The 25,484-nt window shown below is 42.3% G+C and overlaps 2 protein-coding genes across 3 annotated transcripts in view; both read right to left on the reverse strand.

Annotated features, from left to right (window-relative positions):
• The window catches only part of NT5C3A (5'-nucleotidase, cytosolic IIIA), a 39,294-nt gene extending 32,317 nt beyond the window's left edge, over nucleotides 1-6,977 (reverse strand). The window contains exon 1 of one of the 2 annotated variants that reach the window (XM_037510048.2): nucleotides 6,776-6,977. In XM_037510048.2, the coding sequence (XP_037365945.1) occupies nucleotides 6,776-6,913 (138 nt within the window). In that variant the 5' untranslated portion in view covers nucleotides 6,914-6,977. The remainder of the gene's footprint in view (nucleotides 1-6,775) is intronic. The other variant, XM_037510053.2, reaches the window with a different exon arrangement.
• A 3,167-nt stretch (nucleotides 6,978-10,144) lies between these two features.
• On the reverse strand, nucleotides 10,145-25,037 carry RP9 (RP9 pre-mRNA splicing factor). Its single transcript, XM_037510076.2, has 6 exons — nucleotides 24,886-25,037; nucleotides 16,214-16,244; nucleotides 14,908-15,037; nucleotides 14,179-14,270; nucleotides 12,348-12,409; nucleotides 10,145-11,431 (listed from the first exon to the last, which is right to left on the reverse strand). The coding sequence occupies exons 1-6, from the start codon at nucleotides 25,035-25,037 to the stop codon at nucleotides 11,230-11,232; spliced, it is 669 nt and encodes a 222-aa protein (XP_037365973.1). The 3' UTR covers nucleotides 10,145-11,229.
• Between the last annotated feature and the right edge of the window lie 447 nt (nucleotides 25,038-25,484).

Below are 25,484 nucleotides of genomic sequence, written 5' to 3' on the forward strand. Positions count from 1 at the left end.
TACTCTATATGTATCAACTTTTATATACATTTTTATCAACCTTTATTTTTTTGATCCAGCTTATAGAAACTGCAAGTCATCTTTACTGGGGAGAATCAGAAAAAGAAATTTTTATTAAGATGACTTAGGAGACATAAAAAAAAGATGACAGTGGCTAAAAATTATGTCCCACCAAGTTTTCTAAGAAAAAAGATGATAAGATATGAAAGGGGCTGATAATCTGTGTGTCTGTATAATAACTATTTATTAAGCAGTTATTATGGGCCTGCTATTACTACATGTTATGCCATACTGTTTTTATACACAACACCTCTAACAGTACATGTGTGGGCTTTCTCTTCACACCAACCAACTCTCCACACTATTCAATTCAATTCTGACACACCTAGAGTTACTGTCTGATCCCATGAGAGTTAAGAAGGACTCAGGCCCACAACTCTGTCCCCACTTTAGATGCTGTCACAAGCCACAGATTGCCACCCATACTTCTGGTTGACTAGTTATATATTTCAGGGTTCCCAGAACCCCCTCATAATTTTCTATTATTAGCTGAACAATACACAGAACGCAGAAGAGTGCTTTACTTACTATTACAGGTTTATTATAATGGATACAACTCAAAACAGTGAAGTTGAAGGGATGCATTACGGGAGTATGGTATAAGTGGTGCAGCGCTTCCAGGCCCTTTCCAAGTACACCTTCCTAACAGCACCTGACACTATTCACCAACCTGGAATTTCTCTTTTAGGGCTTTTTATGCAAATTCTGTTTTGTAGGCAAGCTTGACTGATTCATTGGTCAGATGTGATTAGCTCAAACTTCTACACTTTCTCACCCCACAAAGGGCTAAAAGTCCTCTAATTATACCTTTATCTTTTTGGGAACCTGCCCACATCCTGAACTCATTTGGGGGCCCCCAGTCACCAGCCATCTAATTGTCACACAAAAGACACTCTTAACATTTTCTAGAGTCCAAGTGTTTTAGGGGCTATATACTAGGAACCTGAGACAATACCAAATATATATATTTCTTATTGTATAACAGATATAAAAAATAAGGAAAATCTGAGAAAATGTCTCAGCCAGATAAGATTAGGAGATAGGATGACTAAATGTAATGTGGTGTTCTGGAGGGAATCCTGGGATAGAGAAGGGCATGAGGTTAAAAAAAAAAAAAAAATGGAATCTGAACAAAGGACAGACATTTCAAAGTGTATGAATATTTATTTATTAAATCAATAAATATACCATGTAAGATACTAGTAAATTGGTAATGGGATATAAGAGGACTCTGTATTTATCTGCTCCATGTTTCTGTAAATATAAAAAAGTTGAGTCCAGCAAGATGGCAGCAAAGTGAAGATGCCAGGTTTGCCTCCTCCATATAGTCACAGCTAAATTGCAGCAGTACAAAGTTAATAACCACTGGAAAGATAAACAGACAACTGCAGCACACAACAGGAGCAACTGTTTGGTGGAAAGAGGTAGAAAAAACTTAAACTGAATTGTACTTACAGTGAGACCATGATAGTACAGCTTGTAAGAGGGAGGGGCGGCTGCTGCATGGAGCTCCCTGCAGTTGTTGACTCAGGGGCACATAACCTATACTGGGCACCACAGAGACTCTGCATTGTGCTGGATAATGGAGTACACAGAATTGGCATCCATGACAGAGTGTGCACTATTAGAAAACTACAGGATCATGGGAAGAGAGTGATGATAACTGGCTTGAGCTTGAGGCTCCCAATGTAGAACAGCTGGAGACTGAACCAGCAGGTAGAGCCTGGGCATATCAACTGTGTGTCCCCATAGACAAGGCTATTATTTGGAGCCTGTGATAGTCTAAACACTTGACACCTCCATCCCCACCCCCATACACACACACATCACCCGTCACCTAGGGTCAAAACTGAGACAACTAAACACTTTCACTAATCAGAATTTAAACAACTGTATCTCAATAACAGGCACAGCACCCCAAGATAAGGTCTGTAGTGAAAAGGCAAGGAGAACAATACCCAGCATGTGAACTCAATTACAATATGTGTCCAGTGTGTATCTAGTACACAAATATATCCTTGAGGTTGAGGTTGGCACAGAACTATATGAGATATTTAGGCCGACAAATGGGCCTAGAGGAGGGGCTCACTTTGGATCCCCATTGTGCAACTATGGTACCCACAGCACAGCAGGAAGCTTCAATTTCAGATACTCACTGGAGATGACACTTAGTGAGATAAATGAAACAAAGGAGGTAAAAGGCCTGTATAATGCAAACTATAGCCATTAGTAAAAGAAATAGATGGTAAGAAGGAATGGAAAGATATTACCTGCTCACGGACTTCAAGAATCAATATCACTAAGATAACCATCTTAGCCAAAGCAATATATAAATTCAATGCAATCCCCATCAAAGTTTCAATAGAATTTCTTAAATAATAGAACAAACATTACTCAAATTTATAATAAGCCACAGAAAACCCCATAGCCAAAATAATACTGACAGAAAACAAGAATGGAGAAATCACACTCCCAGACTTATACTAAAAAGCTATGGTAATCAAAACAGTATGGTTTGGGAATAAAAACAGACACAAAATCAATACAGCAGAAGTGAGAGACCAGAAATAAGCCCACACTTATTCGTACAATTAATGTACAGCAAGGAGCTAAGAGCATACTTTGGAGAAAGGAAAGTCTCCTTAAATAGTTTTGAAAAAACTAGTCAGCCATAAGCAAAAGCATGGTACCAGATCACAGTGTCATACCATACACAAAGATTAATTCAAAGTGGATTAAAAACCTGGATGTAGGGCCTCCCCTGGTGGCACAGCAGCTGCCTGTGGCCTCTGTGGTGCCGGTTCAATCCCTGGCCGCTGGCGAGGGTCCCACATAGCGTGTAGACCTCTCCTGCTGTGCCCACTGCTCCCCTCAGCAGTGTATTTCGTCGGTCTGCCTCTTCTGTTCTCCACTCTGGCTCTGGTGAGCTCTCTCACCCTCCTGTACTTCTGACTGTACCCAGTGCTTGCATAAATAAATAAATAAATAAATAAATAAATAAAATCTTAAAACAAACAAACAAACAAAAAAATCTGGATGTAAGACCTGAAATACAGAGAAGACAGAACATAGACAAAATATTCCATGATGTTAGTTTGGCTTCAGTGATGTCTTTGGGGACTTGACTACATTAGCAAAGAAAACAAAAGCAAAAATAAACAAATGGAACTATAGCAAACTAAAAAGCTTCTGCACAGTGAAGGAAACTATCATTAAAATGAAAAGACACCCTATGAATGGGTAAAAATGTTTGCACATCATATACCCAGCAAGATGCTGATAACCAAGATCTACAAAGAACTTATACAACTAAACAAAAAGAAAAGAAATAATCCAATCAAAAAATGGGAAGCGCTAAATAGGCACTTCTCCAAAGAAGACACATAGATGGCCAACAGGCACATGAAAAAAAATGCTCATCATCACTTCTCATCAGGGAAACGCAAACTCAAACCACAATGAGATACCATCTTACACCAGTGAGAATAGTCCATGTCAGAAAGACCAGAAACCACAAACATTGGCAAAGATGTGGAGAAAAGGAAACCTTCGCACACTGTTGGTAGGAATGCAGACTAGTCCATCTCCTATGGAAAAAGGTAAGGAGGTTTCTTAAAATATTAAAAATAGGCCTATCATCTAACCTAGCAATTCCACTCCTAGCTATCTACCTAAAGAATGCAAGGACACTAATTTAAAGATATGCACTCCTATATTAATTGCAGCACTATTTACAACAGCCAAGCTATGGAAATACCTTTGTTTTTTTTTTTTTTTTTTTTTATAGAGGCATGCTTTATTTATTTGTTTGCTGGTTTGTTTGTTTGTTTTGTTTATACATGCACTGGGTACAGTCAGAAGCGCGGGAGGGCGAGAGAATTCACCAGAGCCAGAGCGGGGAGCAGAGCAGGCAGAAGGACCGAAGCACACTGCTGAGGGGAGCAGCGGGCGGCAGGAGAGGTCTGCGCGCCATGTGGGACCCTCCTCTGGTGGCCGGGGAGCAGCCGGGGATCGAACCGGCGCCGCAGAGGCCGCGCGCAGCTTCGCAACCCAGCGCTCAACCGCTGCGCCACCGGGGAGGCCCTGGAAATACCTTTGTGCCCAGCAACAGATGAGTGGATTAAGAAAACTTGGTATATATACACAATGGAATACTACTCAGCTAAAAAAAGAAAAAAAGATGAAATCTTTCTATTTGCAACAACACAGTAGGTAAAATAAGTCAGAAGGAGAAAGACAAATACCAGATGATTTCATGCATATGTGTAATATAAAGAAATAAAACAAAGGAACAGACAAAACCAAAGCTAAACAAACCCTAGAAATCTAACTGCAGAACTGAGGCTACCAAAGGGGAGGGAGGGAATAGGAAGCAAGGTGTGGAAGGGACCCCCAATCGACTATCGTGGAGGAGCCTAGGTGGTGGGGTTGGTCTGGTAATACATATCTGCAAATTGTGAACCTATACCTCTAAATCATATACATATAGTGTTGCATACCAATGTTACCTTAATAAAAAAAGAAAAGAAAAAAATAGAAGTTATACAAGACAGTGGACCTGGATCTTTAAATAAAAAAAAAAAAGTAAGGCACATGTCAAAAAAAGATTAAAGAAAAAACAAACAACAAAATGAACCTATACAAGAATTAGAAGACATTAGAAGAGTTAGTGACAAGGAGAAGGAAAGACAGCCCATGCTCACAGATGGGGAGACTCAATATAATAAAAAATGACTGTTCTACCTAAAGTGATATATAAATTTAACACAATCCCCATTGAAATACCAGCAACATTCTTTAAAGAAACAAAACAAAAGATATTGAAATCCGGGCCTCCCTGGTGGCGCCAGGTTTAGCGCAGCACTGTGAAGCTGTCATCAGCCTCTGCAGTGAGGGTTCGATTCCAGGCCCGCCAGGGAGATTCCCACATGGCGCAGCAGACCTCTCCTGTCTCACCTGCTGCTCCCCTCAGCAGTGTGTTTCCGTCCATCTGCCTGTTCTGCTCCTGTTCAATCTCTGGTGAATCCTCTCACCCTCCTGTACCTCTGGCCTGTGCCCCGGTTCTTGTATAAAAATAAACAAATCTTAAAAAAAAAAAAATCAAAATCTATATGAACCATAAAAGTTCTTGAATAACAAAAGCAATCCCAAGAGAAATAGAAGCATCACATTTCCTGACTTTAAACTACATAAAGAAACTGATGGTACCAGCATAAAAAGAACACATGGGTCAACAGAACAGAACTGAAATTCCAGAAATAAATCCCGTACCAATCAATACTTAATTTATGATAAAGCAGCCATGACCATAGAATTGAGAAAGGAAAGCCTCTTTAATAAATGATCCTAAGGAAACTGGAAGGCCACACGCAAAAGAGTGAAATTGGATCACTCTTAGTTCATGTGCAAAAATAAATTCCAAATGGATTAAAGATCTAGCTATAAGACCTGAAACTCAGTAGACTATTTGCCAAAGTGAAGAATTTATAAAAATTAGTGGATATGAAGTGAGGTTTATGAAGTTATGGGGGAGGAAAGGTCAAAGGGATAACGGTGGGAAAAGAATAAATAAACAAGAAATATAAAAATATGTAAAAATAAGGCCTCCCCTGGTGGCGCAGCGGTTGAGCGCTGGGCTGCGAAGCTGCCAGCAGCCTCTGCAGCACCAGTTCAATCCCCGGCCACCAGCGAGGGTCCCACAAGGCTTGCAGACCTCTCCTGCAGCCCGCTGCTCCCCTCAGCAGTGTGCTTCGTTGGTCTGTGTATTCTGTTTCCCGCTCTGGCTCTGGTGAATTCTCTCACCCTCCCGTACTTCTGACTGTACCCGGTGCTTGTATAAATAAATAAATAAATAAATCTTTAAAAAAAATGTAAAAATAAAATATTTAAAAATAAAGTGTATTGACTATGACAAATTAATTAGCAATCTCAAAGAGGTTTTGGGCGTCAGGAAGAGAAATCTACGGAAACTAGGGCGGTTGTTGGATGGTTTCAGTGTAACACACTACAGGGTGTATACCAGGGATTATGTATCCCACAAGTCCTTTAGAAAGCAACTCAGTGAGTGATCTGCCTTGATGAGTGGGCTCTAATTAAACACCTATACACACACACACACACACACACACACACACACACACGAAAAACATCTCCAAATTGGGAGCAAATATTGCTTCTAATGTACCTCAAATGAAATTCCTGACACTCAATAAAATATGACACAAAATTCTAAAAGTATTATGCAAGAGGTTTGGGGTGCAATTAACACAGATACTTGCTGGCAGAGTCAAGAGAGAGTAACAGTCAAGTACAAAGCAAACTATTCTCAACTCCCACTGGGTTGATTGGCATTCTTTTAACCACTAAAGAAGCTGCACCTTTCCAGATCGGATGCAAAAAGAACTCTGGGAAATACAGGAAAAAGGGAGCCACCTGCCCCAAACATGCAATTTCTGGAGAAACGGGTTCTGCAGCAGGAGGTGGCTTATTTCAGAATCATCTATTTGCTGCCTTGCAGTTTCCAATGGAGGCAGTAACAAAGGCCATGGCAACCCGTGCGCCGTCGTCCGACCGCGACACCGGGCCCGCAAGCTCGCAGCCCACGAGGTTTCGGGGTCCCCCGTGCGCCCCGCAAACTCGTCGCTGGCGGCGCGGGAAGGCGAGGCCAGCAGGGCAGCCCCGCAGCCCATGGGGCGCCCCGATCCCCAGCACTCACCATCTCGATGATCTTGGTCTTCCGCCCCGTCTTCCTTTTCAAGGTGAATATGTACTGAGCCAGCACCACCCCCGCAACCAGGGCGCACACGCTGGCGCTCGCCACCGCGCCCACCCTGGCCACCGCCGCGCGATCCATGGACAGAGCCGCGCGCGCCTCCGGGTCAGAAGCGAGAGGCCGCTGGGAGGCTGCGGGGCCTCCGAAGCGCAGACCCGCGGGGAGCCCGGAAGCCCCGCCCGCGCCGCCTGGCCCCGCCCCCGCGGAAGCCCCGCCCATAATTGCAGAGGGGGCGGGGTCAGGGCAGAAAGAGGCGTGGCCTTCGTCCCAGGCGGGCTGGAGTGCTGTGTTCCCCACCTGCTGGGTTCCAGGAACTGTCCAAAAACACAGTAAGAGGTTGTATTAATTAGCCCGCTCTGCTAATGAGGGATTAGCAGTGGTTCAGTCCATCCGGATGATTCCAAGCACTGAGAAAACGCCCCCTTCTGCTTTCCATGCTCCGTAGCCACTCTGGACTACAACCCCCAGAAGGCATTGCAGCCTGGAGGTCTGATGTGCTCAGTAGCACAGACTGTACTGTGCTCTGAGAAACCAGCAGTGAAAAGGCTACCAACAGTAAGTGAGAAAATGTTTGTAAGCCATATAGTTGATAAGGAGTTAATATTCAGAATATGTAAAGACCAAGTATGACAACAAAAAAAAAACAATAACCAGTTTTTAAAATGGGCAAAAGAGGGCCTCCCTGGTGGCACAAGGGGTTAAGCACCGCACTATGAAGCAATCCACAGCCTCTGCAGCACGAGTTCAATATCCCCCCCTCCCGACCCCCCCATCGCCAGGGAGCAACCCACATGGCACAGCAGACCTCTCCTGACTTGCCCGCTGCTCCCCTCAGCAGTGTATTTCAGTCAGTCTGCCTGCTCTGCCTCCCATTCTGTCTCTGGGGGATCCTCACCCCCCGCATCTCTGGCCTGTACCCCAGCTCTTGTATGCATAAATAAATAAATCTTTTAAAAAATGGGCAAAAGATGTGACTACATGGCCAATAAACATATGAGAAGATATTCCAACACCATTAATCTTCAGGAAAATGGAAATCAAAGTCACAGTGAGATATCACCGTCACACATTTAGGATGGCCACTTTAAAAAAAAAAATAACAAACAGAAAATTACACATTTTGGCAAGGATGTGGAGGAACAGGAACCTTTGTGTAATGTTGGTAGAAATGTACATTGGTGCAGCTACTCTGCGAAACAGAAAGGGAAAAGGTGATTATCAGGGGCTGGGGATAAGGAGGAGTGGAGGAGTTAATTCAAAGTTAGTTTTGCAAGATGAAAAAGTCCTAGGGTTCTGCTGCACAACCATGTGCATATAGTTAAAGCTACTGCACTAGAAACTTTAAACAGTTACACTGATAAATTTTATATCACTGATAAATTTTATGTATTTTCTAAAACAACTGTGACAACAATGTGAAGATGTGAAGGATGGTGAGCTTCCACTACAGTCATTTTTCTGCTACATCCCACTCTTCGCATTCTATATCATTTCCTTTCCTTGATCAACAGGACTTATTCCCATGTCTAGTGTCTTCCAAGGGATTGATTCAGTTTCCCCTGTTCCATCCAGGGGTGACAGAGAAATAAAGGGACATTCTTTTCGGGGATCACTCAGTGGTGCTGCCTGGTTAGTCTCCCTTTGCCAGAGATGTGGAACACATTGTAGAGAATAAGAAGGAAGTAGGGGTTGCTTTTCTCTGCACTCTGTATGCTTGCTCTCCTTGCTCCAACCTTGGAACTGTAGCAGTCTTTCTTCAAGGGAAAGCTGCAGAAAAAAGGCTCACAGAAAAGTGTGCACGGCCCACCTGTGGATGACCAGGCATCCGGAAAGAAAATAAGTCTGGAATTACCTAACCATCAAGTGCCTGCATGCCCTTACTGTATTTTATTTGGTGAGCAAGATTTATCCTCTGATGCCATGTAATGATTTTGGGGATATAGAATGATCGATTTCTTGGGGAAAATGTTAGCTTTTTCGTTTTAATACAAGCATGAGATGTGCAAGATCGTATGTGCATATTCTAGAAAAAAATAACAAGACTTTTAAAGGATTCCATTAATATCACAGAGTGCTTGAGCATCCTCCTCCTGTGACCTACATTTCAACGTGGCCCCAGCAAATGTGTAAAGCAAACTTTAGCATGTGATAAAGCAGGATGCATGTCCTAATACTTCATAACTCCTTCTTGTAATAATGTTGTTACTTCCACTTCTCTCTTTTTTTTTAAGATTTATTTATTTATTTATACAGGCACTGGGTACAGTCAGAAGCGCGGGAGGGTGAGAGAATTCACCAGAGCCAGAGCGGGGAGCACAGCAGGCAGAAGGATCGAAGCACACTGCTGAGGGGAGCAGTGGGCGGCAGGAGAGGTCTGCGCGCCATGTGGGACCCTCCTCTGGTGGCCGGGGAGCAGCCGAGGATCGAACCGGTGCTGCAGAGGCTGCGGGCATCTTTGCAACCCAGCGCTCAACCGCTGCGCCACCGGGGAGGCCCCCCACTTCTCTCTTTACTTTGCAGATCATAGAAGTTTATTTTTTTTTAAAGATTTGTTTATGCATATGGTAAGTAGGGTGTAGGCCAGTGGTGCAGTGGAGTGAGAAGATTCACTAGAGACAGAGTGGGGAGCAGAACAGGTGGATCTACTGAAATACACTGCTGAGCAGAGTAGAGGGCAAGACAGGAGAGGTCTGCTGTGCCATACATGGGTTAGCTCCCTGGCTGGGGATTGAACTCATGCTTCAGTGGCTGGCGATAGCTTGGTAGTGCTGAGACTTCAACCCCTGCACCACCAGAGAGGCCCAATCATAGGGTTTAGATTAATTTAGTCAACTTTAAGACAGATTGAGTTATTTGTAAACTGATTATTAACACAATTACTTTGTACAAAGTGTGTATTCTAAGTGTGTTTGCTTTGTTTGAACCAAGTGATCACTAAGTCTATTGGAAGACAAACAAGGATATTCAGAAATCTTAAATGAGATTGTTCAGCAATGCTATCATCTCCATAAGGGGAATCTAAATTGTCATTTCAGTCTAACATTTTATTTTTTTACACTTTAGAATGCTGGGGTTACTAGGAAAGGGAGAGAGGCATCTGCTTAGTCATAGATGGGCAGGATATATATATATGTATTTGTTAGTCATATACAAAATTTTCTGGAAGACTTCACAAAGAAACTGTAAAATTGGTAGCCAATTGGGAAGGGAACTAAGTAGCTAGGGAAGAAGGGAAGAGTTTTCATGATTAAACCGGTATGCCTTTTAAATATGGTGTACACACATGTATTATTTAGAAGGAAAAAGTAAATACATTTAAAAAATAAATAATAAGCTTTTATTATCCTCACAATACAGAAAAGACAACCTGAAGTCTTAATTAAGTAGCCCCACTATGAAGCTGTGGCAGCACCTGGAGGAACTTCTTCAGAGATGCCCTTAGTCCAGGCACACGGCAGAGGCCATTCAAAGTTGTTTGGTCAGTATAGGTCAGGTTGGATGCACTGATGCAGTCTGTTTGAAACTGACATGGTACTGAAAATGGACCAATCTGAGTGGAGCTCAACTGGCACAATCAATAGCTGGGATTATAAATGGACCAATATGACTGGAGCTCCCAAGGGAACCAATCATTTTTGAGCTTGCACCAATCAAGAAAGACTGACCAATCAGGTTTGAAAGGTGGATACTCTGAAGGGGATGTAAGCTGGGCTTCAGAGAGCTGCAAAAGACTGATCTGGAATCTCTCCTGGAAAGAACTTTGCAGACTTCATCTCTGACCCTGCCTCCAATATCATCGGCTGAATGACATTGTTGGCCTGTGCCTGATGTTGGCTTGTGTCCAGTCATCTCTAAGAGCTGCAACACTGGTCCTTGCCATTGACATGTCCAGCACTGCCTCCTGGTGCTATTGCCTCTAGCGATTTCCAGTCTATCATCCAGTGCTGCCCAGCTCAGCCTTCCGATTACTGCTGCTACTGTGGCTCCACCTATGGAAGGCTCTTCACAGAGACCTTCAAGCCTTATCTCTGCTTCAGACCATCACCTGACCATTGCTACTGTCTCTGGCTCTGCCTATTTCTTTTCTCCCATTTTATCTTTCTCACTCCTTCATAAACTATATTGTTGCACCCTGAGCCTGTGTCATGTCCTGCAACTGCAGCTGTGAGTGCAAAGGTGAGGGCCCGCCAACTGTGAAATCTGCCCTCCTCACCTTTGCATGGTTTCCAAAAGGAATCCGAAAGCCCAGTGAGCATCAGGGAGGATGATACTGAAAAAGGCAGCTGTCCAGAGCTAGCACCTGGGAGACACGACTCTCTCTGGTGGGTCACATCTTTACTGGAAGGTGAGAATTCACATGCTGACCCCAAATAGTCTCCTCTCAGTGTCTGTCTCTCTTATTCATCTGAGTCTGAGCTCTCATTTGACTTGGAAGACTTATGCTTTCGTTTTTTCTTCTTTTTCTTTTCTTTCTTCCTTTTCTTATGCTTTTCTTTCTTCTTCTTTTTCTTGTGTTTCTCTTTACATTCTGAGGAACTGGAGCTGCTCTCATCTTCATCTGAGGTAGAATCCTCCAGTAACTGTTTCAACTGTTGTATCCTAAACATACAAAGGTTGCTCAGAGAACATTATTTAACCTTAAAACCCCTTTTTACCATAAAAAATAGAAGAGCAGTAGAGGAAGTAAAAAATACCACAAATAGCCACCCCTTTAAAGACAGTGCTTATTTTAAATTTTGCATGTTTTCCTCATTCTTGTGTACATACATGCCTATTTTACATGGCTACAACCAGTGTAGTCATTTTTAATCCTTTCATTGTCCAAAATATTTCTGCATGTTTCTAGAGTCCTTACAACTATAATGCTAACAGATGCATACTATCCTAAATCATTTTCCCACCGCTCAAGTTTACAGTAGGTCATTTATATCCTTAATAATTATCTCAATAACACATTTGAGAAAAGCCTTTCTATATTTCTCCCTATCTTTAATCTTATCTAAGAACTTTTAACAAAAGCTCAGATCTTAAAAGACACTGGAGAAGTTACAGGCATCTCTTCTTGTCTAAAGGGAGTCTGTTCTAAGACCTCCAATGGATTCCTGAAATAATGGATAGACCCAAATCTTATATATATTACATTTTTCCATATACCCACAGACCTGGGATAAATTTAATTTATAAATAAGGCATAGTAAGAGATTAGTAAGAGTAACTAATAATAAAATAGAACATTTATAACATACTGTAATAAGGGGATAAGAAATGACTTTTATAAGCTAAGTTATAGTTGTCTACATCAACTCTCAATGCTGGGTATGGGCAAGGTGAAACCCACTACTTAAGGTAACCCAAGTAGAATGAGGCTGCCTATTCATTCCCTCACTTTTGGCTGTTTCAGTGATTATTCCTGCCCACCAAATATTTACTTTACCACTCATGTAATAATGAAATGGTCATTTCCACCTTTATATAATTTCAACCTTTAAGAGGATAGTTATCAGGACAAGATTACCTCACATCCTTTTCATGTCGTTTATTCTCTCGAATGATGTCATACATGGGATCTTCATGTGCCTTGAGGGTTAGAGAAAGTTAAGGTTGAGTTCTATTTCATTGATTATTAAGTTAAATTAAAACTAAATCCCTCTTTCACTGAAACCAGTTTTTTTCCTATTTGGTATAATTTTATAGTCTAACATAAATTCTAACAAAACATGGTCTAATCCTTTCCCTGAGTCACCATCACTTCAAACTCATGGAAGCTATAAAAAACGTACTTCCAAATATACAAATAAAGGATATAATTTAAATAGCTTTTATACACACTGGAAGGGAGAAAACCTATATTGTGAAAAAACAAACAAGGACGTAAAATAATGGTATGTCAAGAATTAAAAAAATAACTTTTTAAAGAAAAAACCATAGGAGAATCATTATGCAGTATTACTTAGTTTAGAAAATACTGAGGGGCCTCCCTGGTGGCGCAGCGGTTGAGCGCTGGGTTGCAAGGCTGCCCGCAGCCTCTGCAGTGGCAGTTCGATCCCCGGCCACCGGTGAGGGTCCCCCCCCCAAAAAAAAAGGAAAAAGAAAATACTGAGGTTTTTCTTTTTGTTCTATGTGGACAAATGATCAGGTGATACTATTGCAAAACAAGTGGGCTGAAATGACATGTACAAATGACCCATTTATAGGTACTTAAAAATATGTATATTCCCCATAGAAGTGTATAAGTATGGTTACCAAGCTACTTACTACAAAAGAGGAAAGAGAGGTAAGCCTGGACCTGAAAAATCAATTATAATGCTTCATTTTGTTAAAATAAAGCAAATGTATTCTTGCAATGTTTGCATCATTTAAAATCATACTTAAATTTTTGAATATACAAATAGATAGAATGAATTTTATAGTATGTGAGTTATGTGTAAACATACTTGTAAAAATCTTTCATGCTAAAGGAAAAATTAAGTTAAAAACATCTGTTAGCTCAGCACCCAGGGATAATCACTGCTAACATTTTAGTGTGCATGTCCCAGTTATTATTCATAATTTGTGAAAAATGTATAATCATATTATACATGCAACTCCATTCTCTTCCCTTAGGTTTACATGGATGCCTTCTCATGACATTATACATTCTTTCAAAACGTAATTCTCAAAAGTTATATTTCTTTGTCACAGTGATTTATGTGGTAGGTTGGTGACTGAACTTGTTTCCTATTTTTCTTTAGTTTCTAATTTTCCATATAAATAATTTTGAAATTATCATAATACATTCATAACAATTTGTATATACTGATGTTCTGTATATACTTAGGATAAATTCTTGGAATTTGGATTCTGACTTATAAAAATATGCTTATGTTTAGGTTTTTGAGATTTATCACCAAATAATCTGCTATGAGAGCTATAAAAATGGACATTCCAGCTAGCAGTGACTTAACCAGAATATTTTCTTCAGATTAAAATGAAAGCACAATATTTAAAATGTCTTAGATATAGGTGATTATGTTAAAATAAAGTGAGGAAATGACAGATCTATTTAAAGAGGACATTTAATAAAAAAGTGATTTAATAGATAAACAATGTCTGCTTCAGAAAAAGGATGAACTATTCCCAAGGCATAAACAAGTAACACTTTAATTGATGTCAGTTTTTTGTTAACGAAGTAATCTGTCACACAAATTCAGTTTAACAGCGATGTAGTTAGTTAACAACAGATACTTCAGTCAAAAGTCTTCTGGGAATGTATTTTATGTGAGCCCCCAGTGCACTGGTGTCTGCTTGATTCACCAACATTTATCCTCGCTGGTAAATGGAAATTGACATTCTGGGGTTTTACTTACTACTCTGAACTGTTCTAACTTTTGGTTGCCTTTGATAAAGAAAGGGCATTCTTTATCGCCCGTTCGGTGACCGTACCGTTTACAACGCCAACCTAAAAACAAAGAAAAAGGGATATATTTCTGTAAAAGAGTACATTTTTACTCAATTAAGATAAAGTATCAGTAGATCGCAGTTACCAAAATCCAATTTTGAAAGCAAATGGCATCAGTGGATGAACAAGGTAAGATCCAAGAAAAGAGGGAAACTACTTCCTCAAGCATTCTGTAATCTTAAGAGTTTTAGAAATGAACCAAGTACTTACCAAGCAGTCCCAAGAAAAACAGTGATTGTTTTCCCCTATATTTCGATATATGTATTATATTTTTACTTATATTGTATTATAGGTTGAATTGTATCATTCTCCCTTTTACAACAGAGATCTAAGATATAAGAGACTGACGATCCAACACAGGGGCGGTTACAGGACTCTACAGAATGATGGGGAAGGAAGGCTCTTGGATGACAGATAGCATGGGACTAACTATCTTCAGAAAGATGCTCAATCCCTTACCTTAGATCACTTACTAACACAGAAAGTTGGCTTTCTTATCATAAAAAAAAGAGCATACCATGACTCTAACAGTCCTCTGGTAAGAGGAAACTAAATCAGAGAAGTAAAGACGCTTTGCCAGTTGTGATTTATGAAGTGTGTGTGCTGGGGGGTGTTACTTGAAACTCTCCATACTCACACTGCATAACTTTGACTTCTTTGCCCAGTGGCATCCAGAGCCCTTTGGTTGGTGCATGAGCCAGAAACTCCCTGGCATGCTCATTGCCTGGTACATCTGGTATACAGTCTTCTGGCTTAGTCTCATCTTCCTGAAAAAAGGAAACACCATATAAACAACATGACAACAAAACACCAGAGTTTGTTTCCTCCTGCTTCAGAAACAACATCCCCTGGATTTCTCATGGATGGGAGATCCCAACATCATCATCGTAAATTGCCATCTCATGAGCTAGAATGAAACAAAAATTATATCTGACAGAAGCAACAGAAAGAAATATAGCAGAGGAACTGTACCATGAAAATGCTGTAGCTATTCTTAGGGAAGAGTTGCTAGTGTTGTTCACATAGGAATGATTTGTGAGCCCTAAATTCTGATTCTAGATCACAAAAATTAGATTTTAAGATCACAAAGTTTTCTGCTAGCTTAAAAGTTGTGTAGAATGAAGTAAAGTCTAAAATTAAACATTGAGGTTTTCTGGAGTAGTAAAAATAACACATTAAAATTAAAATAACTTATACCTTGAAAGCCACTGTTATGTTATGACACTCACACATGCTGTATTTATAAAGTGTATTTTGATTAGCAAGTAACTGCATTAAACAATTGAGGTGGGTTTTTTTTTAACCTTCTGATCTTTTTCTAGTTTACATGAATATTAAATTTATAGTGAAAAAATGCTTATATTAATTTTTTTTTTTTGTGGGACCCTCGCCTGTGGCCAGGGAACGAACTGGCGCTGCAGAGGCTGCGGGCAGCCTCACAGCCCAGCACTCAACCGCTGCGCCACCAAGGGAGGCCCTTATAGTAAATATTTTGAAAGTTATCAAATAGACTCTTCTAAGTCTCACTCTCACAGAAAGACATGCTTGAATGTCTGCGTCTACTATTCTCTGAGCTGATGACATTCAGGAAGCTGGCCCGGGGAGAGACAGCAGAAATGGCACAGCACAGCTTGCAAAAGATGCAGTCACAACTGAGAGAGAGAAGGGGGGCGGTTGCTGAGGATCTCACTGAGGATCTCGCTGAGGGCCTGGAGGCTTCTTAGGGGACAGACACATGGCTGATTAAAATTCTACAAAGGCACAGGCTTGTGAAAACCCCATCATGTATGACTGACTGGCATCTGCAGGGAAGATCAGGGTTATCATAAAGGGTATTCAAAAACTTTTAGAATTGTTTTTTTATAACAACTTATTGTGCCTGAGCACAATTACGAGTTAATTATGTCTAAGAAGATAACCACACGTACAAACTTCACACTGACCTTGATAAGCCCAGGAGGAGGTTTTTCGTAACTAGAAAGGAAAAAAAAAATCCATCATCAACCACATTAAAAGGAATATGATATATTTTAATAAACAAAAGCAACTTTAGGCCAAAAGAGAAAGGATATTTTTAGTAAGAGCTTGAAACGCTACATTGTCTAAAATAGTTAACAAAATGTGCCTAGCAGTCAGATACCTCATATAAATGAACTAATACTATACTACCTCCTACTTAGATTTAGAACTTAAATTCACTGAAATAACTAACATGATGTCCTAGCATCAGGATTTTATTTTTGGAAGGGAAAGCAAGAGACTGCAGGAAAAATGTGAGGTAAGAAGGCCCATGAGGAATTTATAGTTGCAAACTTTCATTGTGATGTCAAATATTTACCTAGCATAACTCCACCTACCCAACCCTGAAGAAGTTTGGGGCAGAGGCATTCAGGATACTCTCCATGTACCCCACCTGGAAAGGGTGTCCTCTGCTGAGTTGTCTGACCACCCTCGATGCCTGTACTGATCCTGATGCACTTGGGGTGAAGGACCCCTGCACAATACTGGGATGACACTGCCATCCAGTGAAGAATACTATTAGATCAAGTACATGAAGGACTGCGTGGAACTTACTTTCCCTTTCACTAACAGCTCTCAGACCCCTGGGATTCTGAGTATACAATTCATGCCCAAGCTCTCAAGGACTTCATTTTCACTTTCCATCATTCTTTGAAACTGCTAGAAAGGATGCTGGACCCCAGATCTGGAAAAATCACCACCAAATGCTCTTGTTCATTTAAAAAAATTACTATTTTTTAGATATAATTGACATATAACATTGACATATTCCTGGTAGGTGTAATCATGCTCATTTTTAACTATCGACACACTACTGGTTACTGTGTCAAGCTAGTCAATCATGGGAATTTGGATTTAAATATGAATGTCTAGTCCTCTATCCCCAACAACAATGAAAAAAGCAGTAGGACAATGAACATCTTATGTATTTTCAATGCATCTATTGGGAACATTGTACTGAAAGTGGGCATTTAGTCACTGTGGCTAGTTTAAAATTGTGTAGACCCAAATAACTTGGAAACATGCTATCCAGATGTTGAGAACAGAGAGCGAAAATGTCTTACTTTTAATATCAGAAAGATATAAATGTTAAAATAAGTCATTTATCTAGTAATCAAATATATATTAATTATCCCTAAACTGGGCCTCCCCGATGGCGCAGCGGTTGAGCGCTGGGTTGCGAAGCTGCCCGCAACCTCTGCAGCGCCAGTTCGATCCCCCGGCTGCTCCCGGCCACTGGAGGAGGGTCCCACATGGCGCCAGAACTCTCCTGCCGCCTGCTGCTCCCCTCAGCAGTGTACTTCCGTCCTTCTGCCTGCTCTGTTCCCCGCTCTGGCTCTGGTGAATTCTCTCACCCTCCTGCGCTTCTGACTGTACCCAGTGCTTGTATAAATAAATAAATAAACTTAAAAATATATATATAAAAAAAAACTTAAAAAAAATTATCCCTAAACTAATGTATGACAATCTCCAAAATAGTTTAAATTAAAAAAAGAAGTATAGTACAGAACAGTGGTTTCCTTTATTAGATTACGTGATAAAGGAAATTATACACATTAAATACACACAGACATGCCTTTCCATGAATAGAATTCTTCTGGAAGGGTACAAAGGAGGGAGTTTTATTTTTTTACTGACATTTTTCCCCACTTACATTTATGTACATGTAAATATATAACCTGAAACAATGCTTTTTAGTTACACAAGAAAAATGAAACCAGTATTAACTTCTTTACACTAATTAACCTGGTGTAAGCCCAGATTAATATCTCTCCAAAGAAAACCAAAAAAACCCAAAGGTTATGTGCAATTAAGGAAAAGGGGATCAAACTATGCTATTAAGTACTCATTTCCGCTATAGAATAACAAATGCTGCATTTTTGTTTTAAAAGTTCAACAATATTTCTGTGATTGTTTGAAGAGTTAAATCCTATTCTACCTCTCACTAATTTGTTAAGTTTTCTTCTACCAAAAAGGAAGAGGTTCAAGAGGCCAAATTAAATTTAATTTACAGGTGACACCGAAGGTTCAATTTAAAAACTTAACTCCTTGCATAAATAACCAGTTAGCAATGTTTATACCAGGCACAATGCTATGTACCAGAAAGGAGAACTAAGGGCATAAATATCCTAATGAAATCTAGAAAAACATAAAAAGTGCTCTCAGAAATGCCCATGTCACTCTTGCTAAAGGTAATTTGTATATTGGGAGCCAGGCAAAGGAGGCTGCCACAATGTCCTGTTCCAACTCACATATGTACAGATAAGTCAGTCTGTGTGAAAGGGAAACACCTTCCTGTCAAGGAAACCTAATGCTGATCACAATCCTCTAATTCAGCTTTCGCCAACTTAATACCTCCCCTAGAAAATAGGACACCAACCCCAATAAGGAAATCCTCCAGGCCAATCAAGCCCTGTTTCCAAGTTGCCTCTTCTAATAGTCTATAAAACACACTCTTGCCCCAAATCCCTAGTTGGGGGTGCTCCCCACAACCATGCTTGTGAGGCCTGGTTGTCACCCAATTCATGGACAGTCTTCCCTTGAATAATGGGCCTTAAATTTGTTACTAAATTGTGTTAGTTTTGTTATTTGACACTCTTTATAAAACTGTCCCAATAAAAGACAGTTTGGAAGACCCCAAATTCCAGCCAGAACATTTTCCATTTCCAAATCAGTGTGACTGGGCTTCGGAGGTAAACAAAAATTCTTGATTTGAATTCTGATTCATTCTCACAGCTGGGTACTTTGTGCAAGAACTTAACCTGAGTCTCAATTTTCCCATGGGTCATTATTTCACAGTACATTTGTGAAAGGCACTGTTTCTGCCTCTTTCGTTGAAGGGAGGTGATACTCTTGGCAACATCTTGAGGCAGCTCAACACTGGAGGCCTCATATTACAGGGGCCAAGATCTGGACCAACAGAGAGGTCCAGCCAACCCAGGCCAGCTTTTACATAGCTTTAGAGTCACAAGCTGCTCCTAAACAGAAGTGGGCACAGATCTGGCAGACATCTTCCCCAGCTGGGCTTATGTTCTTTCTGAGCCATGTGAATCAGAGAACCCCCCTCCTAGTGTGGTTCTAGGGATCACTGCCTTTCGCCAAGTGTATCTAGATCTACTCTGAAACTCATAGAATATGCTTTTTATAGCTATTAAACTATAATGCTAGAATCTCAGAACAAGAAGAGGGCAGGCCAGTGACCCATTTTAGCAATGGTCAAATAGAGGCTATGCCAGCAAGAGGCTGAATTGGGACAAATACTCAAAAACATTGAGTTGCAATTGCTATTCTAGGCTAGCGGTATATTTCCTATACTAATAATCATGCTAGGTCAAGTAACCTGTACAAGGGCACACAGCTTAGTGCCCACCTGCTATCTTCTGTGCCAATCCTCACCTGTACAGGATCCTCCATAAGTGTTTAGCTGAATCCAGTAATTATTCTAGCATCATGCTTGTAACTGGAGAACAAGACTCCAGGAACAATTTATATCCAGAGTTTCAGTACTATTTGATTTATGTACCGGTACTGTCCTGAATCTAATTTTCCCTAAAATTTCCTCTCTCAGACATTGCAGGCTGGGGCATCTAGTCCACAGGAAGACTTGCACTATTGTTGCCTCACACAGGTTAACTGAGAAGACAAAAGAGCCCTGGCTAAGCTGGTAGAAGCTCTCAGGGCCAATTAGGATGACGGATATGATGAGATCAGCTGTCACTGGGGGAATCAATGTCCTGGGTCCAAAATCTGTGGCTCGCGTTGCCAAACTGGAAAAGGTGAAGATTAAAGAATTTGCCATCAAATTGGGCTAAGTGTATACTGCTGCCTGTTCCCTATAAAAATAAAAAATTGTCCTTAAAAAAAAAAAGGGCAGGGCCTCCCCGGTGGCGCAGCGGTTGAGCACTGGGTTGCGAAGCTGCCCGCAGCCTCTGCAGCGCCGTTTCAATCCCCGGCTGCTCCCCGGTCACCTGAGGAGGGTCCCACATGGCGCGCAGACCTCTCCTGCCTCCCACTGCTCCCCTCAGCAGTGTACTTTGGTCCTTCTGCCTGCTGTGCTCCCCGCTCTGGCTCTGGTGAATTCTCTCACCCTCCTGCACTTCTGACTGTACCCAGTGCTTGTACAAATAAATAAAATAAATAAATCTAAAAAAAAAAAAAAAAAAAAAAGGCACAGTGGCATCTTTTGTTATACACTTTTGTTCCCAGTTCCTGCAAAAGCTCTATAACTATAAAGGTGAAAAGTTTCTTTTGTTATTCATAACAAGACCCAACCAACCACAATGTGTTTATGTGAATGAAGTGACTTTTGGAAAATCCCTAAGATAGGGGCTGGGGAACCAAGGCCCCTGGGGAACCAAGCAGGTGATTATGGAAGTTTGATCTTGCACCCCACCTCCTGGGAGGCTGAACTAGTCACCAATGGCTATGGAATGAAACCTCCATAAAAAAACGAGTAAACATGTGGCGCTGTGGCACACCTCGAGGGGGTGTGGGAACTCTGTGACCCTCCCCACATACCTTGTTTTTCTGGCTGTTCCTGAGTAAAAATCTTTTATAACAAACCTGTAACCTAGTAGTAAGAAAAGTGTATGAGTTCTGTGAGCCACTCTACTAAATTAATAAAACATGATGAGGGGGTTCCAATTGGTAGACACTTGGTCAAAAACAAAGGTAATGTGGACTTGAGATTGGTATCAAGACTGTGTATGTATGTAACTCCTATGATACTGAGCCACTAACCTGCGGATTCTGATGCTATTTCCAGTGTACAGGTATACAGTATCTTGAGTTAATTTGGTAAGCTCTCTACCTGATGTCCTCTAAGAATAAAACTGTTTGGTGTTGGTAACCCCCTACACAATGGGAGAACAAAGTAGTAATGTTAGTGTGCTCTGATTGCAGAAGAAGGAAGATTCCCCTCACTCCCTTGATGGATGAGAAATGCCAGGAGTTGCTACAGTAAGAAGGACCTTTGTTTGCCTCCATCTCTGGATCTTTCCAAATAAGGATACTGATGGAAGTTTCTCTGCTCTTATTCTCACTATCACTAATTCAGTTATTCTTTTTAAGATTTAGTTTATTTATACAAGAGCTGGAATACATGCCAGAGGCACAGGAGGGTGAGAGAATTCACCAAAGACAGAGTGGGGAGCAGAACAGGCAGACGGACTGAAGATACTGCTGAGGGGAGCAGTGGGCAAGAAAGGAGAGATCTGCTGCGCCATATGGGAATCTCCCTGGCAGGCTGGGAATTGAACCTGTGCTGCAGAGGCTGCGGACAGCTTCACAGAGTGGTATTCAACCCACTGAGCCACCGGGGAGCCCCTAATTCAGAATTATTCTAAAGGGACAGGGAAGGACTCACTCCTTGAAGACTACATAGTAAATAACTGGGTATAAGGATTAGCTTGTTAGGTATGGTATTTCCAAAGCAAATACTTAAAATAACTTCCAGTGGAAAGCTGTGGCATGTTATAGGCTTGGCCTATCTTAGCAAGAACAGCGGAAATGTGTATGAGTCCATTTGCAGCCAGTCATTAATCAAATTATGGGCTCCTGACAGTACAATCTGTAAGTCCAATAATCCAATAATATTTCCTTTGAGCCACAACAGTTGTACAAACAACATATGGGCAATCAAATTGAGATTCAAGTTCCTGAAAAATATGTAATTGTTGTTGCCAAGATGAAAAGGAATGTGATGGAACTACACATTTTGAAATCTATTATTAGTAATGGCATTCCTAGTAATTCCTAACAGGTTACAACTATTTTTCCAAGTTTAAAGGAAAGGGGTTAATGTTTTTTCCTGGGACTAAATAATTAATTGAGTAATATTACAAAAATAATTCTCAAAATTTAAAGAGATTAAATATTTAGCTAGATTTGGAAATGGGAGTAGATTTATGCGTAGTTTGTCTTCTGTGTTATGAATAATGTCAACAAGTCTGTATATATATTTGCAATTAAAAGAAAGTTGGTGAAGGCCCATTATTTTATACAAGTGTGAAGCCTTGTTTTTATATCATTTAGACTAAAAATTTGCTCTGAGCAGTATGAAGACCAAATTTAGATACAGGAAAAACATCCTCCCAAGTGGGCATGGGGCGAGAAATCATTATTTTGCCAAGTACTTAAAAAATACTTTGTTTTTGAGTGCTGGGGTAAGATTTCTTTTGGAAGAGTCCTTCATGTAAGCACATGCCATTTCTATTATTCATGCAGCTAACTCCTGGGTCTGGAAAGTAAGTAGAGTATGTAAATTGCCACAAAGACACAGGCTCTTCATTCTGTTAGCCTGATAGCCCAGGAGGAAGCGGGAGCATGAGCTAGCACATGGATGGAAAGCTCAGATGCCTTCAAGGGCCTGGAACCAGAAACAAAGGAGACATATATGAGGCATGTAAAAAACAAGGAGGGCATAATAAGGGGTTAAAGAATTTGAATTCAATCTATAAAAAAATGGTATGGGGCCAGCCAACTTACTTAACAGTCTTTCTTCCCCAGTCTTAAAATGATAGCAAAGGAATAAAAAAGGTAAAAAGCCACAAAGAAATCGTGAGAAGAGATAACAGCAAGGAACAGTTTCAAGGCACATTTGGGAAGATAATGGAAAGTACAAGAAAGTAATGAACTTCTATGTTAAGGAAATTACAATCTTTGAAAAGTGGGAGTTGGGAGTATAAACTCTGAGTGGGTAGAAACACAGGATTCTCCTTCCCCACAGCCAGGACAGTGACCTCACCTGGAAAGAGGCTGTAGGATGAGTTCCCAGTGAAACTTATCTGGAGAGGGCCCAAATGTATGGGAATATTACACAGCTGAGGTGAGCACTGGCTCACACAGTTGAGTCTCAGTCTGAAATCTGGAATAGTAATGTTAATACTGACTATTGGTTTAACAAAAATTATAATGGGACTATGTGGGAAAGACAGAGATAAGAAGGGTAGAGAAAGAGATCTCAACTACTATTACATGAGGTTAACAGGTAATGCCTATTGTTCAATTAAAAACAAAAAGTCAAGCATATTATTTAGAAATAATTAAATCCCAGAAGAAAAAAACTAAAGTTTCCTCATTGAAACCTTTGCTGGAGGGAGAGGTGCAGGAAATATGTGGGATGAACTATGAACCACTAATATTTTGAAATCATGGGGTCCCGGTATTATTTAATGCTTAATCTATGTGAAAATACTGCTCTGGAGATGCAAATTTTATTTAAAAGCAAGTAAGTCTCTCCACTACCCAAACCAAAAATGTCAGTCCAGAAAGTTTGAAATCTGGGGACCAGACACCTGGGTTCCTTTTCTTAGTTTTACTAGTAGACATGTGATGTACCCTTGATCAGCTTACTTAACCCTTGAGGCTGCATTTCCTTATCTGCAAACGGAGGTTATAATCTCTCTGATGTCTGTAGATTATAAAATGAATGCATAATATTATCCATTGTCTGGCAATCTACAGTTAAAGAAACTGAGGTCTGGGCCTGGATAAGTCCCGACTGAGTTTATCCCAGGAAGGAGTTTTGACCTCTGCATAGTAAGAGGGCCACCAAATGTGCTGAAGGGGCTGGGCAGTGTATTCCAGCACTGCGGGGCCTGTATCCTGCAATCGCTGTTCCACTGAGCTGAAATTCAGCTCCAGGGCCACAGTGCACTATGGCAGACCAGGCTTCCCAAAAGGTGTGCACGTTGTGTCAAAGCTCCCAGAGGATTATGAAGAATTTTAACCCTTTCAGGACCTTTCTCTGGTCTTTTCATAGGTAATGAAAAGTATCTGAAATAGAAACGATTGCTCGAATAACTCAGAAAACAGAATAAATTTGATCTCTAAAGGTAAATACAGCAGAGCAGAATCCTGGGAAAGAACTGAAATGTCATTAATCCAAACTTCCACCTGATGTTTAATTCTCCTCTACAACCTACCCGTGTCCCTCTGCATCTGGGGAGCACCTTGCCTCCGGTCAGGCCAATCTGAGCCGCAAGAACCTAGGACTGTGGTCCTAATTCTTCTCATTGCAGAGCAGAAACTGGTCTTTTAGCAGTTCCCACCTTTATCCTGTTGCACTCTGCACTCGCCTCCACTGACAGCCACCTCGCCAGTATGCAGGGACAGCCCTTTGGCCTTTCCTTTCCTTTCCTCAGCACACTAACGTCCCAGCACCTGCTTTTCTCTCTCTCTCAGCAGCCGAGGGTGAAAAGCACCGGGCATCCACGGATCCAGGTCACAGTGGGCCGTTTGGGTGACAAATGAGCAAAGACCGGGAAAAGGGCCCGGGCGCTCAGCTGAACCTCGCACGCCTTCGCCCCCCGCATCCTAAGTGGGCGCCCTCCAGGGACCTCGCAGCTCGGGGAGCAAAACCCGTCGCCTCCGGGGGTGCCCCGCCGCGCGGCCAGCCTGAGCCCGGGCCGAGCCTCGGGGGCCTCGCGCCGAGCCGGGCCGCTCCGGGGCGCCGGCCTCTCCCGCGCGCGGGGCTCGGCTGGGGGACGCCGCGGGCCCCGCCCCGGGTCTCGGGGGACGCGCCTGGGGCGCGCACGGCCGCGGGGCCGCCTCGCCCCCTCCTCGGGGAGCTCGGGGCCGCCGGGCGGGGACTCACAAGGACTCCAGGTGCTTGAGCTGCTGCAGCTGCTGCGCGTCGTGCCGCCGCCGCTTCTGCTCCCGGCGCCGCAGCAGCTCCTGCTCGGGCGGCTCCCGCGGCCGCCGCGCGCCCCCGGCCCCCGCGTCGTCGCGCCGCGGCCCGGACGACATCGCGGCCCGCGCGGCTGGGGCGGCGGCGGCCGAGCCCGCACTTCCTCCGGGCCGCGCCGTGCCGCGCCGCGCCGTCCTGCCCGGCCGCGCAGCGCCCTCTTCCGCCGCCGCCAGCGCGCCGCCCGCGCCTAGGCCGCGGCTCCCGCCGGCGCCGCCCGGCCGCCGCCTCCCGATAGGCCGAGCCGACCGCCTCAGCGCCGCGCCGCCGGAGTTGGCGCCCGAAGCGCCGGGACCCGCGGCCGGGACGGCCGGTGCTGGAGTCAGAGCGCGCCCCCTGGCGGCGGCCGGCAGCCGAGGCGCGGAGGACGCCGCCGTGGCACCCTGAGAGCCCTTCCAAATCCAGTCAAAAAGAAGAATATCGTTTCCGGGAGATAGGGATCAGAAGCAAAAGCGGTAATGAAGTTGTTACAGAAGAAAGTTGGCCTGCAGAATCTAGAAAAGGAGAAA

The sequence above is a fragment of the Talpa occidentalis genome, unplaced genomic scaffold, assembly GCF_014898055.3.
Source record: "Talpa occidentalis isolate TD23 unplaced genomic scaffold, MPIMG_talOcc4v2.1, whole genome shotgun sequence".
Classification (NCBI taxonomy): Eukaryota; Metazoa; Chordata; class Mammalia; order Eulipotyphla; family Talpidae; genus Talpa; species Talpa occidentalis.